Raw genomic sequence first — 17679 nt, forward strand, 5'->3', positions numbered from 1 at the left:
CTTCGATCCCAGGACATTAAAATGAAAATTTAGCTAGGTGTCCCAGGGTCTCATGCCTGTAATGTACTAAGGAGGCTGAGAACTGGAGATTGAGCTTCAGAGTCAGCCCAGGGAGACAAATCCATGAGACACATACCTCCAATTAACCAGTAAAAAAGCAGAAATAGAGCTATGGCTCAAGTGATACATTTCTAGCCTTAAGCACAAAACTCAGACAATGCTCAGAAAAAAACCACCATTGGGAATCACTATTAAGTTAACAGCACTGTGCTTCTAATGAAGAATCTGTGCTTATGTTTAAAGAATATTTGTCTTTTATACTTTCATCAAGTTAAGAACCTTACAAATTCCTTTTTGCTTACATAGTGAAAATTACATAGTGAAGTCTGTTTTGCTTTAAAATGTTGTAAAATTTCAAGTCAACAGGCATGGTTTTCTGCTGCCAGTAAACTCTCCCACTGTGTAATTTTTTAAAAAATTTTTACATCATATTTCAAATGACATATTTAACAAACAAGTATTCAAGAAGGGAATCTCTATATACAATCACTGGCCCACTGTGTAGTTTTAAAGTCTAATTTTTGAATTAACGTATTTAAAAAGTGTGCCATTTAACCAGGCGCTAGTGGCTCACACCTGTAATCCTAGTTATTTAGGAGCCCGTGATCTGAGAATTACTCTTCAAAGCCTGGCAGGAAAGTTTGTGAGACTCTTATCTCCAGTATGGCTCAAAGTTGTGGAGCACTAGCCTTGAGAGAGCACTGGGGCATCACTCAGCCCCTGAGTTCAAGCCCCACGACAAGCGAAAAGAATTGGGCCACAAATAATAAAATCAAAGCCACATTGGGAATACCTACCTTTTTGGTCTTGGCTGCTTAAATTTGGAATTGTTCTTAAAGTTTCATTGCAAATGTTTTTGATACCATGATTACTTTAGCCTCTAACTTTTCATGATTAAATTTATTGTATAAAAAGCCAAGTGTTCTTTTTAACTTTAGTCCAAAGTTATTTTTGATACTCCTTCTTGCTAACAATTTTAAGTTACCTTTTTTGGTCTATTAAAAACTGAAATTTCATACATCTTACATCTCCCACTAGATAACAAGATAGCCTTTTAAGGCAAAACTAGGTGGTTTACTGAGTTGCAAATACCAAAGACCATCTGTGATACCTTACTATGTGTCATTAGTGTAAAAAATTGCCAGTCTTTGTTAGTAGTCCTCATTTAACTTTTAGAGTTCCACACAACTCTTTATAGTGCTAGAGATGGCAAATGGAAAGGTAGACCTCTGTAGTCCTAGCTAACAAATGTAGAAATCTAGAAAACATGACAGTGATAAGCATGGTGTTAGAACAGAATCACAGACTCTGTTGTTTTTTCTTCATCCTACATAAAATCATATGTGGCTTTTCTGATTCTTTTTCTAATTTATTTTTCATATTTTGTTTGGAAAATTTCTCCCTGATTGTCATAGGGTACTGTAAAGAAAATTGACAGTCCTATCTGAGGCACGTCGTTGCTCCTTGGGTCAGGGTTGTAGTCACCCTGGGTCTTGAATTCCCCTAGATTTCACCTGACAAGTACTTTATGCACTTCAGTAAGTTGGCCTAGACTCTTTCCTTGTAATAGTTGCATTCTGAAGTTTTGTTCATTTTGTTAACTGCAATGGGTATTGTATTCCAGCATCCTTCCCCAGAAACCTGGGGAATTATTCTTGAATTTTGTCCTGCATTCTCCAGATTCCCAAGTAGTCTAAGCCTAGATCTGACAAATGGCAAGTAAAATGGGAGATGTTTGGAATGTAATTAGCCATTCAGGGACCAGTTGTAGGATGCCAAAACCATTGTGCCTGATCTGCATCTTAGGGTGTCCTCTTTTAGATATTGTGTGAATGTATAATTAACTTTTCTGTATCTCTTTTCTTCCAAAAAAGCTCAAAATGCTTCACATATCTTTTACACACTCCACAACACGTCTGTGAGATAGGTAGAAGGCAGGTATTATTACCTTCATTGTACAAATTAAAGACCTGGACATAAGAGAGTGTAAGTGACTTGTTCACATTCAGTTTCTCAGTGGCAGAACTTGGATTAGACCTTGGTCTCGCCAAGCAGTCCTGTGCGCTTACTCTGCCAGAGCCTTGAGTGCTCAGTGGAAAGCACATTGATGGTGCTCAGTTTTGGCACAAATAAGGAATTTGATAGTAGCATATTTTGTCTTAGTAAAATGTTTGGGGCTGGGAGTTTGGCCTAGTGGTAGAGTGTTTGCCTAGCATGCACAAAGACCCGGGTTTGATTCTTCAGTACCACATACATAGAAAAAAGCCAGAAGTGGTTCTGTGGCCCAACTGGTAGAACTCTAGCCTTGAGAAAACCCAAGGACAGTGCTCAGGCCTTGAGCCCCCCAAAAAACCAACAACAACAACAAAAATGGAAATGTTTGATACTAAAAGTGGGCATTAGAATGGTCAAGATGGGCTTTTCATAGATATGTCTACCCCAGAGATCTCATTAATAGCATGTACAAAGGTGTAAATTCAACCTCTGTATGTTTTCTTTATGTTTTATGCTGGGACTCACTGGAGATCTTTGTAAGTAATCAAAGTTGTCCCTTTATCTTTAATTTTGACTTTTAGGGAATGTTGGGGCTCCTTTCTCCCAATTAAAACTCATTTTGAAATTCTTGGTTTCTCTTATTTATTTATTTATTTATTTATTTATTTATTTATTTATTGGACATTTGTGGGGCTTGAACTGTGGGCCCAGGTGCTGTCCTTGAAGTCTTCACCTCAAGGTTACAGCCCTACCACTTGAGCCACAGTGCCACTTCCAGTTTTCTGGTGGTTAATTGGAGATAAGCGTCTCATGGACTTTAGTATTCCAGCTGGCTTTGATCCATGATCCTCAGATCTCAGCCTCCTGAGTAGTTAGGATTGTAGGCGTGAGCCACCGGGCCTACCTCTTTTAATTTTTGCAACTTCAGCATTTGATAATTTCAGTTCTCATGTGCTTCACACTAGCACTGGTGTAGAATAAGTATTAACACGAGTAGATTTTGGTGGGGTAGAAATGCCTTTTCTTAGTTCACATCCAGTTACAGTTTAGATGTAGATGTGGAAAGACTTAGAGGTTGAAAGAGGCCTGTGAAGTGCGGTTGTAGCTAATAAGGCTGATTTAATTTCTCCGTTAGAGCTCAATCTAGCCTCTGACATCAATTTACAGATGAGCAGTATATATGTCTGCAAAGTGTTCATGGAAATATTTCATGGAATTAACAGTAAGAGATGGAGCTAGGAGATTTGCCAACTGGTATAGAGCAGGACTTGTAGGAGGCAGGCCTGATCAAAGCTCTGCCCTGCCATCAAGCAAGACACTTCTCTGAATGCCCCTTGTAGAATGTGGTTAATAATACCCGCTGACCTTGTAGGGCCCTGTGCAGACTAGTTCCCATGCACTGCCCTGGGAACGTAGGAGTAGTAGTTAACTGGAGCATTGTGCCACTCTCAATCAGAAACCTTGGAACAGTGACTCCTGATTCCACTAACTTTGGACTAACTTTGCACTGTCTTTTGAGGAAAATGACTATCACTTAGTCAGAAAGCTGTAAAAATACATAGTGTCTTTCTGTTCCCTTTCTTCTTCAGAGCCCTATGAGTTTGTCTCTCTTGAATGGCTGCAGAAGTGGTTAGATGAATCCACACCTACCAAACCTATTGATAATCACGCTTGCCTATGTTCCCATGACAAGCTTCATCCTGATAAAATATCAATTATGAAGAGAATATCTGAGTACGCAGCTGACATTTTCTACAGCAGATATGGAGGAGGTCCCAGACTAACTGGTAATTGAAAAATGATGTGTGTTAAGTCTTCATTAGTTGTCTTTCTTTGTGAAACAGAGTTTTATGGTGATTTGGCCCAAATGGTTACATGAAGCAATTTTTTTTCGCTTATTTGCTAAATAAGCCAAGCAGTTGATGCAGAATGTTCAAAAGAAATGCCTTTAAGAAAATCATCTGGCTGGGCACAGATAGCTTATGCCTGTAATCTTAGCTATTCAGGAGGCTGATATTTGAGGATTATGGTTCAAAGCCAGCCTTAGCAAGAAAGTGTGGGAATTTTTTTTTTTTTTTTTTTTTTTTTTTTGCCAGTCCTGAGGCTTGAATTCAGGGCCTGAACACTGTCCTTGGACTTTCTCAAGGCTAGCGCTCTACCACTTGAACCGCAGCACCACTTCTGGCTTTTTCTATGTATATGGTACTGAGGAATCAAACCTGGGTCTTTGTGCATGCTAACTAAGCAAGCACTCTACCACCCAGCCAAACTCCTAGCCCTGAGATTCTTATCTCTAGTTAATAATCAGAAAGCTGGAAGTGGCACTGTGGTGCAAAGTGGTAGAGTATTAGCCAAGCTAGAGCTCCCAGGCCATGAATTCAAACTACATGACTAACAAAAGAAGAAGACAGTGATGACCATCTGGCAGTTACTGATTTATATGAACCTTTGTCCACCTCTGGTTCTGTTCCTCTAAGTTAGAGATTTCTAGGAGCATTTGATCTATAGTTAGCTATTTAGTTTAATTTATGAATAGTTGCTGATTGTTTAATACAAGTGCTACATAGAACCACAAAGTATCCACTCTTCTTTTTTTTTGGTCAGTCATGGGGCAGCTCTAGGCCTGAGCACTGTCCTGGAGCTCTTTGGCTCAACGCTACTGCTCTACCACTTGAGTTACAGCCTGGGCTGGCTTCGAACTGCAAATACTCAGATCTCACCCTCCTGAGGGATTATACTCATGAGCCACCAGTGCTAGCTTTCTTTTTGTGTGTGGCTTCCTTTGTATGTGCGTGTGTGTGTGTGCGTGTGCGTGCGCGTGCGTGCATGTACTAGTGCCAGTTACAGGTTTGAACTCAAGGCCTGAGTGCTGTCCCTGAGCTTTTTTTCCTCACAGCTAGTACTCTACCCTTTGAGGTATGGTTCTACTTCCGGACAGTTGTTTGTTTTTTTTGGGCCAGACTCAGGGCCTGAGCACTGTCCTTGGGTTTTTTCAAGGCTTGTATTCTACCACTTGAGCCACAGCACCACTTCCAGCTTTCTGTGTGTATGGTACCGAGGAATCAAACCCAGGGCTTTGTGTGTGCTAGGCAAGCTCTCTACCACTAGACCACGCTCCGAGTCCCTTTCAGGACTTTTTTTGTTAGTTAATTGGAGATAGGAGTCTCAGTTGCTGGTGGTTTCAAACCACAATGCTCAGATCTCAGCCTCTTGAGTAGGTAGGATTACCAGCATGAGACATCCACTGGTGCCCTGATACCTGTTTTTTTCTTACTGAGCAATTGGCACATAGCTTAATCTATATAGGAGGCTAATGGATTTGAGTAACTCGTCTCTTTTGGTACTTGTGTTTTTAATCTTAATTTAATTTTTGCCTGTCTTGGGACTTGAATTTGGGGCCTGGGCACTGTCCTTAAGCTTTGTTTTGTTCAGGGGTAGCACGTTACCACCTGAGCCGCACCTGTACTCATGGCTTTTTTTTTTCTTTCTATTTTTGCTTTGGCAGTTTATTGGAGATGATTTTCCTGCCCCAGCTGGTTCTCAGATCTTAGCATTCTGAGTAGCTAGGATTAAAATCTCCACGAGACTCTTTTTTTTTTTTTGGTTGGTTGTGGGGCTTGAACTCTGGGCCTGAGCTCAAGGCTAGCACTGTACCACGTTTAACTACAGCATCACTTCCAGTTTTCTGGTAGTTAATTGGAGATAAGAGTTTCATGGACTTTTGTGCCTGGGCTGACTTCGAAATGTGATCCTTGGATCTCAGTGTCCTGAGTAGCTAGGATTACAGGCATGAGCCACCAGTGCCTAGCCCCAGTTAATCACTCAAAAACTAGAAGTGGTACTGTGGCTCTAGAGTGGAGCTCTAGCCTTGAGCATAAAGAGGCTCAGAAACAGTGCCCAGGCCCTAAGTTCAGGCCCTATATAAACAAAAAGTATCTTTTAATTCCATGATTCAGGCATTCCATATACACACCTGGAGTTTTGATTTCTATATTTCTATTTTAAATGCATGAATTAATGCAATGAAAAGGTCTTTGAAAGATTCAACATTTCATGATTTCTAGCTGTGTATTTTCAGCTAGGTCCTTTTATTTCTTCTGTCTACCCTTTTACAGTGCTAGGTTTTAAAGATTTCTTCAGTTTTAAAGCTGTTGGATGCATTGGCCTCCCTTCTAAACAGTCATTTGATTATCATCTTATTTGTAGCTAAAGCTTGTACTTCGTTATAGGTGCTTTTAACATTATAATATTTTGGGCCAGGAGTTTGGCCTAGTGGTAGAGTGCTTGCCTAGCATGCACGAAGACTCAGGTTCGATTCCTTGGTACCACATACATAGAGAAAAGCCAGAAGTGGTGCTGTGGCTCAAGTGGTAGTGCTCTAGCCTTGAGAAAGTCCAAGGACAGTGCTCAGACCCTGAGCTCTAAAGCCCAGGACTGGCAAAAAAAAAATTATATTTTGTCTCTACATAGGAAATGCTATTCTCTGAATATCTAGGTTAGGAGTAGAGAAGACCAGTCCTAAGTCCTGTAAGGTTCCACAAACAATTATTCAGCATATGACAGACTCTTGTCTTCTTCAGCTGTCTGTGGCCATCTGCTTATATTGATAATATTCTATGTCATAGACATCCAATGTTCCTTGGCAGAAAAAGGCTCCCTACCCCTGATAGAGCATGAAAATAATTTACAATATATTCAGATTTGCCATATTGTCAATCTGTGACTTGATTTGGAAGCTTTGTGTTTTGTCCTTCCTAACAATAATTCTGAGAAGGTCTATTTCCTCTTTTTTTTCTTGCCTCTAGTGAAAGCCTTGTGCAAAGAATGTGTAGTAGAACGTTGTCGTGTCTTGCGTCTGAAGAACCAACTAAATGAAGATTATAAAACAGTTAACAACCTCCTGAAAGCAACAGTAAAGGGGTATGTAGCACAGAAGTTTATGATATAGTAACACATCAGGAAAAATATTCCAATAGATTATTATTGATTGAAGTTTGGGAGTTAGCTTTAAAAAAAAGTGATTAGAATATATGGTAGAGGCAGATCAGAAATAAATTTTGCATTAATTCTCGAAGCAAAAAGAAATCTGAGTCTGCAACAGCTCCCATCCCTAGTGAAGCTGTAGGATGTGGATGTGACACTTTCTTAAACTGGAGTGTGTGAGCCCTACCATGGTATCATAAAGTGTGCAAAGCTGTGTTGGAAAAGTGTGGCAGCAGGCCTGGGCTGGTTGTATACCTTTCAATGAGGCTGAAGTGTGTCAATAAATGGACCCCCCAACAAGATGTCCTTAAAGTCAGCTATTTTATTTAGAACAGTCCCTCATGCTGTGGGGGCGGAGAACTGAGGAGCCAGTGGAGATATTCATCATTGGGATTATGTGTGGGTTTAATTGTTGTTTTAAATCTCTGTAATGAAGACCAATCTTGGTTACATTTTTTTGGATCATTCTTCAGGCTGAATTCCCAGTGTTTGTACAGACATAGATATATAGGTGTATATCCGAGTGTCTGTATTTCAACCAACTTCATTGAACAAAGTGGCATTTGATTGATGTGATTGGCTTGGAAGATAGGAGAAACATAACAAAATTTAGGGTGAAACCAAAATATTGGATACCTGTAGCTTATTAGTGAATTTATAATGGTTCAGAGGAGGAACTGAGCACAAATAGTCATAGAGTATCTGATTCATTTTGGTGTGGTCTTCACAGGGAAGGGTAGAAGGGAGCAGAACATTGAGCAATGGGTTTAACACTCACTGTTTTGTAGCAATGATGGATTTTGGGTGGGGAAATCCTCCTTGCGGAGTTGGCGCCAGTTAGCTCTTGAACAACTAGATGAGCAAGATGGCGACGCAGACCAAAGCAACGGGAAGGTGAATGGCAGCAGCTTCAGTAAAGGTAACTGGCATGGGACCACTGTGGAATTACTTTGTGAAGGTTCATTCTCATCAAAATTGGTTACTCATCCATGTATAGGGCTTAATCTCAGGGCCTAGGTATTGTCCCTGAGTTGTGTTTTTGTTTTTTTTTTCTCAAGGCTGGTGCTACCACCTGAGCATATCTCCACTTCTGGCTTTTTTGGTGCTTAATTGTGTTAGGTCTGCCTGGGAGAAATGATTCCTTCCCTTGGCGTTCTCCTGTGCACCCTGGAAATACTGCCCAGGGGACTGTAACCCTGGCAACTGGCATGTCCCCCAGTCTGAAGTATTTCTTCATCCTCTGAGATCACATCCGCTTCTGCTGTGGCCACACTCCTCCCCCCTATATAATCTCTCACTTCCGGCCATAAGGTCTCTTTCTTCCACCTGACTCCATCTTGTGCGGCTGTAGGTCTGTTTTCTCTCTTACTCTCTCTCTTAATAAACCTTCATCTCTTAAACTGTGTGGAGTTTCCTTTCGACAAACCTTATAAATTGGAGATGAGTCTCATGGACTTTCCTGCCCTGAAAGTTTCAGCTGTTGAAATTCAACAAAGATTTAGCAGCTCCCATGTGAGATTCTGTTATAATTAGGCATGCTTTGGGCTCAAGCTCTGTCTAGTGAATCAAGTGAAAAATTAATAATTCTGCTCCAGGTTTAAGGCTTTCAGGAAGATCAGTCTGCTGCAGATATACAGTACATTGGAGCAAGATCAGGACATGGTGCTCTTAGATTATCTACCAGACTCTCTTGCTGCCTTTGCTCAGCGAATGTGCACACCAGCACTTGACATGAAGAAGACAGTGCAGTGTTTGAATAGCTTGCAGATTTTTCTGAAATAGCTTCAGTTAACTGAGTCCCTACTTGCACGTACAGAAATTCTGTTATAAATCTAATTTTATAATCAATGCCTTACGACTGAGGGAAAAACACATTTAAATTTAGCCAGCTCAGCACTGGTGGTTCATGTCTACAGTCCTAGTTACTGAGGAGGCTGAAATCTGAGGATTCCTGTTCAAAGCCAGCCCGGGCAGGAAAGTACATGAGACATCACAAAACTACCAGAAAACTGGAAGTAGCACTGTAGCTCAAGTGGTAGAAGTTCTACACTTCAGTGCTCTCCTGTGAGCACAGTCACTGCACATGGCAGCTTTTAATCACGCAGCTTATGTAGACAGATGTATATTGCTCTTCATCACTCTGCTCTTTTTATTTCCTGGCTGCCTTTCACTGTTTTTATGTATTTTTAATTGATATTATTTCACCTTTTCGCTGTTTTACCTTTTCACAGTTAGCATTCAAGGCACAGATGCCATGAACATCCTGTGTGAAGGAATATCTGTATCTTTGCGTAAATTTCAGGTTATTTCTGAGATACACATTCCTAGAAATTGTTGGGTCAGTTACATGAATTGATGATGCCTGCTGCCAGACACAGATGAGCTTCCTGCAGAGGCATCTGAAGGCTTGTTTTTGCATGCTTTCACCTGTATGAAGAGCATGTCCGCCACAGCAGTTTTTATCACTCTCATAATATAAAAATGCCCTAGCAGCCTTATATCCAAATCCAAATTAGTGTTGATATCGACTCCTTTTCATAGTAGAAAAGTTACTTGTATTTTTTTTGTTTTGTTTTGTTTTTTGTGTTTTTTTTTTTTGCCAGTCCTGGGCTTGGGTTCAGGGCCTGAGCACTGTCAAGGCTTAGCACTCTACCACTTGAGCCTCAGCACCACTTCCGGCTTTTTTCTATGTACGTGGTACTGAGGAATCGAACCTGGGTCTTCGTGCATGCTAGGCAAGCACTCTACCACTAGGCCAAACTCCCGGCCATTATTTGTATTTTTAATTTTTATTTTTTGTCGGTTGTGGGGCTTGACTGAGCCTGGGTACTGTCCCTGAGCTCTTCAGTTCAAGGTTATCGTTCTACCACTTGAGCCACAACGCCACTTTCATTTTTTTGATGGTTAATTGAAGACAAGAGCCTCATGGACTATAGTTCCCAGGCTGGCTTTGAACTGCAATTCTCAGATCTCAGCTTCCTTAGTAGGTAGGATTACAAGTGTGAACTACCGTACCTGGCTTTGGTTTTTTTTTATTATTATTAAGTTGATGTACAGTGGGGTTACTGTTTCATGAGTCAGGACACTTACCACTCCTTTTACTCTCCCAGTTTTTCTCACCTGTCCTTGCCTATGAAGTTATGTAGTTCCCATTCAACACAGTGTCTGAGTACCACTGCTGCATTTGTTCAACCTTTGTCCCTCCATTTCTGGACTCTCATATATTCCCCCCAAACAGATAATCGAACAAAGAAGACAAAAAATAAATAAATAAAACAACATTATCTTGTTACTTGCATTTTTGTGTGAGGCTCAGAGGAGATAAAATGTATGTTGACAAGTCCTTTCTTACTTCATTTCTGTTTTAGGGCTTTGTTGTTTGTTGTGATTATGTGTGTGTGTGTGTGCACGGGTGCCTAGGTCTTAGTGCATATTGAAAAGTCCTCATTGAACTATACTCCCCCCACTTGAAGTTTTTTATGTAATAATAAGTATTTTTTGTGTATGTATGTTATGTTTTTAAAATGTGTATTAACTATTTAACCTTATACTCTTAGTCTAATCTGATACTTATTATTTTTTGTGTGTGCTGGTCCTGGGGCTTTTTCTATTTATATGGTACTGAGGAATCGAACCAGGGCTTCATCTGCACTAGACAACTACTAAGCCGCATTCCCATCCCTGGCATCTGGTTCTTAACATTTTTTTATTTGGTGACTTTCCAGTATTCAAAAGCTGCATATTTGCAGTGACAGTTAAATCTTTATTTCATTTGGGCTTATATCATTAGAGCTTTCTGTTAAGCCCTACAAGAGTAGGTAGGTAAAAGTGACATGACATGGTGATGACTAACTTGATTTATACCAAGCAACCTGAATACCTTGATTAGAATTAACAGGATATGTAAATTTTTCAAATTGAGAACAGGCACATTTCTTGCATAACCTAAACCTTTAAAAAGTTAACTGTCATTGAGATAATTTTCTTGCCTTAAAAGGGGAAGATAATACAAAACTTCTTTGCAAAATTCTCTAGGAATCATTTAGATGTAATTTTCACAATTTGAATGTTTTCTTTGCTTAAGGTTGGTGTAGTATATATCTGGTGTTTGAACTTTTAGAAACACAATATTCAGAACAATTTTTGTCTATCTTCCTTTTGATTAGATGAAACAAAGGAAGAAAGAAAAGAAGAGGAAGACGAGTTAAATTTTAATGAGGACATTCTGTGTCCACATGGTAAGCTAGAACTTAAGCATGTTGTTAAGACCTTAGCATATCATAAGTGTTTTGTTCACAGTGTTCTGTCATTTAGGGACTGGGCTTAAAATGGCAGCTATGGCAGAACTGGATATTTTGGGGCTTGAACTCAGGACCTAGACACTGTCTCTGAGCATGCTTTTTTTCCCCTCAAGGCTAGCACATTGCCACTGGAGCTTGTTGGTGTTTAATTACAGATAAGGGTGTTAGGGTCTTTCTTGCCCGGACTAGATTAGAACCAAGATCATCAGATCTCAGCATCCTAATAGGTAGGATTATTGGTATGAGCCACTGGGTGCTCATCTTTGAACTTTAAATTATTTTTATGGCTGCATTGTATTCACTATAAGGATATATTATTAATTAATTAATTTTTTGCCAGTCCAGGGGCTTGAATCAAGGCCTGAGCACTGTCCTTAGGCTTTCCTCAAAGCTAGTACTCTACCATTTGAGCCACAGGACCACTTCCAGCTTTTCCTGTGTATGTGGTACTGAGGAATTGAACCCAAGGCTTCATGCATGCTATGCCAGCACTCTACCACTAGGCCATGCTCCTGGCCCAAGGATGTATTATTATATTAAAGTTGTATAATTCAGTCCTTTTTCTTCTTTCCCCATCTCTCCCCCTCCCCCCGCCAGTCCTGGCGCTTGAACTCAGGGCCTGAGCACTGTCCTTGGACTTTTCTTAAGGCTAGAGCTCTACTTTGAGCCACAGCACCACTTCTGGCCTTTTCTGTTTATGTGGTACTGAGGAATTGAACCTGGATCTTTGTGCATGCCAGCCTTCAGTCCTTTTTCTTTTACAAATAAATAAAATTATTTCTGAGAGTAGGATTGGGAGAGGGAAAAATTGAGAGAAAGAAAGGGTGAAATTATTCAAGAAACATTGTATTCCTAACCTGACTTAGGGAGTTGTAACTACCTAATAAAAAAAAACGAAAGAAAGAAATTGAAAAATAAAATAAATTCTCTTCTTTGGTGTCATGGCTCACACGTGGCTACTTGAGAGGCAAAAGCATGGCAAGTTCAAGACCAGCTTGGAGACTGGAGAAAGGTTTTGTAAACCCTCCTCTCCCGCATCCAGTTTCATGACTTGGTCCCATTACTCTGTAGAACAAGGCAAGAGGAGCTGAGCTATGCAAGAAAACTTTTTTTTTTCCCTCCTCTTTCTGGATCCTGGGGCTTGATTTCAGGGCCTGGGCTCTGTCCCTAAGCCTCTCTGTGCTCAAGACTAGTAGTCTACCATTTGAGCCACTGGGCCACTTCTGGCTTTCTCTGTTTATGTGGTACTGAGGAATTGAACCCAGGGCTTCAAGCGCTCTACTACTAAGCCACATTGACTGCCCACAATGAAACCTTTTAAGTAGAAAAAAACCTGAGGTTTATATAACCTTAAGAACATCCTTTTCTTGCAAGATGATGCCAGTAACGATTAAATGTCTAAAGCCTTCAGGGAAATGTATCTTGGAGTGTGGGAACTTGGAAGTTGCCACCATTTTATTATTGCTAGGGAGAAGACTTAAAATGTGTGTCTAGCCTCCTACATTAGTTTTTTTTGTTTTTTTTTTTTCTTCTGTGAGAGTATATAAAATCGCAGTTAATGACTGGCTCCTGTGGAATTAAAATGAAATGAATATTTTAGAAAGTATCTATGAATTCATTTGATACTTGAACAAACCACAGACTTTTTTTTTTTTTTTTTTTTGGCCAGTCCTGGGCTTAAGCGCAGGGCCTGAGCACTGTCCTTGGACTTTCTCAAGGCTAGACCTCTACCACTTGAGCCTCAGCACCATTTTTGGCTTTTTTTCTATGTATGTGGTACCGAGGAATCAAACCCGGGGCTTCGTGCTTGCTAGGCAAGCACGCTACCACTGGGCCAAACTCCCGGCCCCAGACCACAGACTTTTGAAAACAAGATAAGAGAATGCTTAGGAAACACTTTTCCAGTTCAAGAACTAGAAAATACTGACTTTCTGCTTCTCTTCTGTTTCTGTTTTTGTTTTTTAAATCCAGGGGAGTTATGCATATCTGAAAATGAAAGAAGGCTCGTCTCTAAAGAGGCTTGGAGCAAACTACAGCAGTACTTCCCAAAGGCTCCTGAGTTTCCAAGCTACAAAGAATGTTGTTCCCAGTGCAAGGTACTGAACTCCACTGACACAGAGGCAGTGCATGCCACCTCCCCATTAGCCTCCCCGGGGAGTGAGTCTGGTACTTGCGTGGGGGTGTAGAGCAGGGCACGCCTTGTGCTGGCAGCAGGAGACAACTGACTGATTCTTTCTCTTTCAGATTTTAGAAAGAGAAGGGGAAGAAAATGAAGCCTTACATAAGATGATTGCAAATGAGCAAAAGAGTTCTCTTCCCAATTTGTTCCAAGACAAAAACAGACCATGTCTTAGTAACTGGCCAGAGGTACAGTGCATCTCACCAAGGGAAGACTTGATCTGAGCTTTTGAAGATCGCTGCCAAAGTCCCAGTGAAATGCTTTCATGACAGCGCAGAGCTGCTCTCACCCTCGCTTGTTTAATTCTCTAACTGGGGAATTCATTCCAGCTCAGTTTCTTGGGACAGGGAGAAGTTTTTATTTTGTTTTAAAACCTGAACAAAGAAGACCACTTTGTACTATAAAGACTGTGTTAAGTAGGGGGTGAATCAATGTGTTCTTTTTTTGTGCTTTTTATATTCTAGGACACGGATGTCCTCTATATTGTATCACAGTTCTTTGTAGAAGAATGGCGGAAATTTGTGAGGTAGAAATTTTCTTCCCTTTCTCTGGGTTCACTGATGCTTTTTAAAGCACCCAGGGTGCCTTTCACATCACCCTCCTTGGTTACTTTTCCTAGCGCATACATGAAGCTTTCTTTTCTATAAGTAAATCCTGAAAACACATTTAATTACTAACATTCCTTTACATGTAACTGACTGGGGGCGGGGGTCAGTTGTGGGGCTTGAACTCGGGGCCTGGGTGCTGTCCTTGAGCTCTTTTGCTCAAGGCTAGCATTCTGCTGTTTTGAGCTAGAGCGCCACTTCGGTTTTCTGGTGGTTAATTGAAGATGAGAGTCTCACAGATTTTCTTGCCTTGGCTAGCAGATCCTCAGATCTCGGCCTCCTGAGTAGCTAGCATTATAGGCTTGAGCACCTGGCTCCTGTCACTAATCTTAAAAGCACTGTGTTACGTATCTTTTTCTTCATGAAATAGTCAGGGGTGTTTATCCTCTTTGTTTCATTTGAATAGAAAGCCTGCGAGGTGTAGTCCTGTGTCATCTGTAGGAAATAGCGCCCTTCTCTGTCCTCACGGGGGACTCATGTTTACATTTGCTTCCATGACCAAAGAAGATTCTAAACTGTGAGTTTCTTCTCTTCGTGTGATTGTCTGTTCCTAATGATAGTTAAAGTATGTTTAGAAAATTTGTCATCCAGTATAATCTCTTCAAAAATGTCATTAGTCATTCACTGATTTACAGGTTTTTGCCTTTTATATGTCCTTTAGAATGAGCACTTAGATCTTGAAAAGAGGAAAATAGACAGGACAGGCTGCTTCTCCAGACCTGGCACCAGGCTACTGAGACCTACGTCCTCCTAGCTCCTTTATACTAGCTAGGCTCACCCCCTTTTTTCTAGTTAGTTGGAGATGGAGTCTCACAGACTTTTCTTTCCCATGGTACCTTTCAACCTTCACCCTCCAACTCTGTTTCCTGAATAGCTATTGACATGAGCCACGGGCCCTAGCAAGATCCTCTTCTTTTTTTAGTAGAGAATAGATATAATGTAGGACCATGGCAGAGCAAAAGTCATCAACTAAGGTTGGGTCTACAAACCACTCTTCAAGGATTCACCTATGGATTTATTTATAATTTTTAAAAATTTTTTTTGGTCCTGGATATGCTTTTTTTCCTTTCTCCTCCCACTCCCTCCCTGCCCCCTGAGTCCTGAGATTGAGCTCAGAGCCTGAGCACTGTCCTTAGACTTTCTCAAGGCTAGAACTCTACCACCTGAGCCTCAGCATCACTTCTGGCTTTCTCTAAGTATGTGGTACTGAGGAATCAAACCCAGATCTTCATGCATTCTAGGCAAGCACTGTACCACTATGCCAAACTCCAGCCCAATGTTGCCTTTTTTATTGTAAAATTATTATTTTAATTGTGTGTGTGCGCGCTGATTCTGAGGCTTGAGCTCAAGGCCTGGGCTCTGTCTGTAAGCTTTTGTGCTCAAGGCCATGACGGCCACTTAAGCCACAGCTGCACTTCTGGCTTTTTGGTGTTTAATTTGGAGATATAAGAGCCCAGGCTCATCTTAAACCACAACCCTCAGATCTTGGCCTTCTGAGTAGCTAGGATTACAGGGGTGAGCCACCAAGATGCTGTTTTAATATGCTTAAAGATAATAATAATACATGTTTAGGAGGTAGAGGCAGGAACATTGTGAGTTCCAGGCCAGCCTGGAAGCTGCATAGTGAGACTGGGTCAGCAAACCAGGATGCACAGTAATGCATGTGCGTTTTCATGTCTCGCATATATTTTATCCTCTTGTGCTGATGTGTCTGGATTTAGCCGTGTTGATTCAGAGAGTCCCATGATGGTAATGATGGTGATGACCTTCTCTTGCATTTTCTGTTCACTAAATACTAGTAGTGTCAATTTGATTTAGAGGTGCTAATAGTTAGATTAGCCCTCTTAATCTCCATGTGTCTTAAGGCATGTTGTGTGTATGTGTGTTTTCTTTTTGCACAGTATAGCTCTCATATGGCCCAGCGAGTGGCAAATGATACAAAAGCTCTTTGTTGTGGATCATGTAATTAAAATCACAAGAATTGAAGTGGGAGATGTGAACCCTTCAGAAACACAGTATATTTCTGAGCCTAGTAAGTCTTCCTTTTGATATTGGTTTGTTTCTATAGTTAAAGTGGACATTTTTAAGGAGCAAAGAGGATTTGTTCACAGTGTATTCTCTGCTTAAAATGGAAGGATATGTGTTGGTCAAGTCTTCTTGGATGGAATCTGTCATATAGTATTACTATTCATACTTTCACTATATTATTTGCATATGTAGGATGAAGCTATGAATAAAAGATATTACTGATGATTTAATAAATTCTAGTGAAAAGTGAGAAATGTTCAGGGCATTTTTTTTCCTTCTTTTTTTTTTGGCTTGAACTCTGGGGCTGAGCGCTGTCCCTGAGCTCTTCAGCTCAAGGCCACCGCCCTACCCCTGGAGCCTCAGCGCCACTTCTGTTTTCTAGTGGCCTTTTGAGTAGCTAGGATTACAGCCATGAGCCATTGCGCTTGGCAGATCTGAGTTCGTTCACTGTGATTTCTCAGCCATTTCTCTCTCCATTTTTGTAGAACTCTGTCCAGAATGCCGAGAAGGCCTGCTTTGTCAGCAGCAGAGGGATCTGAGAGAGTATACTCAAGCCACCATCTATGTCCACAAAGTTGTGGACAACAAAAAGGTACTGCTCCCTCTTGTGGCCATGACTAGTATTGGTCAAGGTTCACTTCAAATGGGCTGTTGTGTTTTCATTGAGAATTGCCAACAATCAAATTACTAACCATCACCAACGCCCCCCCCCCCCATACACTGCTATTTGACATTAGAATTGATACTGGACAGAGGTGAAATGAATAGTTATGACTGAGTGTGGATTTGGTCTGTTAATAATATAATTTTTACTTCAATTTTTTGGTCAGTCTTGGGTCTTAAACTCAGGGCTGGGGTGCTATCTCCAAACCTCTTGGTGCTCAAGGCTAGTATTCTATCACTTTGAGCCACAGCTCTACTTCTGGTTTTGAGTGGTTAATTGGAGATAAGAGTCCCATGGGGACTTTTCTGTCTGGGTTGGCTTTGAACTATAGTCCTCAGATTTTGGCCTCCTAAGTAGATAAGATTACAAGCACGAGCCACTGTTGCTTGGCTGTTGCTAATTTTATTTGATACATATTTCTGAATGTCTGTGGTCCAGGAATGGTTTTAGTGCTGTGGATACAATGATGAAGAAGCTGTATGGGAAAGGTCAAAACTTAAGAATCCCTTAAGATGATTTCCCACAGAAGATGTGTGTGGCAGGATGTCTGAGAAGGCAGATAAGAGGCTAACCAAAGTAGAGGCTCCAGTGTAGCAGGGCAGACCGGCAGAGCATCCTGAGCATCCCATCAGGGATTTGGCCTGGGGTTGAAGGTTGTCAGATGAGTTAATGACAAACAACTAAGCCTAATACAACCTAATAGAGCCCCCCACCCCCCCAAAAAAAATCATTGCATCCACACCAGTGCTGGGGGGCATGAGAAATGAACTGGCTTGATTAGAGAATGAACATTGATTTGTGATTGACTACACATGGCTAGTGGCTGCCATAGTGTCCTATGTTCTCCTCCTTATGTTTAGAATT

At 40.9% G+C, this 17679-nt stretch overlaps 1 protein-coding gene across 2 annotated transcripts in view; it reads left to right on the forward strand.

Annotated features, from left to right (window-relative positions):
• The window catches only part of Usp48 (ubiquitin specific peptidase 48), a 64250-nt gene that overhangs the window by 26364 nt on the left and 20207 nt on the right, over positions 1–17679 (forward strand). For both annotated transcript variants that reach the window (XM_090335614.1, XM_090335615.1), the window contains exons 12-21: positions 3645–3842; positions 6861–6975; positions 7827–7957; positions 11205–11276; positions 13311–13435; positions 13584–13706; positions 13983–14044; positions 14530–14640; positions 16025–16155; positions 16637–16743. In XM_090335614.1, coding sequence (XP_090191740.1) covers positions 3645–3842; positions 6861–6975; positions 7827–7957; positions 11205–11276; positions 13311–13435; positions 13584–13706; positions 13983–14044; positions 14530–14640; positions 16025–16155; positions 16637–16743 — 1175 coding nt within the window. The remainder of the gene's footprint in view (positions 1–3644; positions 3843–6860; positions 6976–7826; positions 7958–11204; positions 11277–13310; positions 13436–13583; positions 13707–13982; positions 14045–14529; positions 14641–16024; positions 16156–16636; positions 16744–17679) is intronic.

This window comes from Megascapheus bottae, chromosome 6, assembly GCF_031878675.1.
Source record: "Megascapheus bottae isolate mThoBot1 chromosome 6, mThoBot2.hap1, whole genome shotgun sequence".
Taxonomy (NCBI): Eukaryota; Metazoa; Chordata; class Mammalia; order Rodentia; family Geomyidae; genus Megascapheus; species Megascapheus bottae.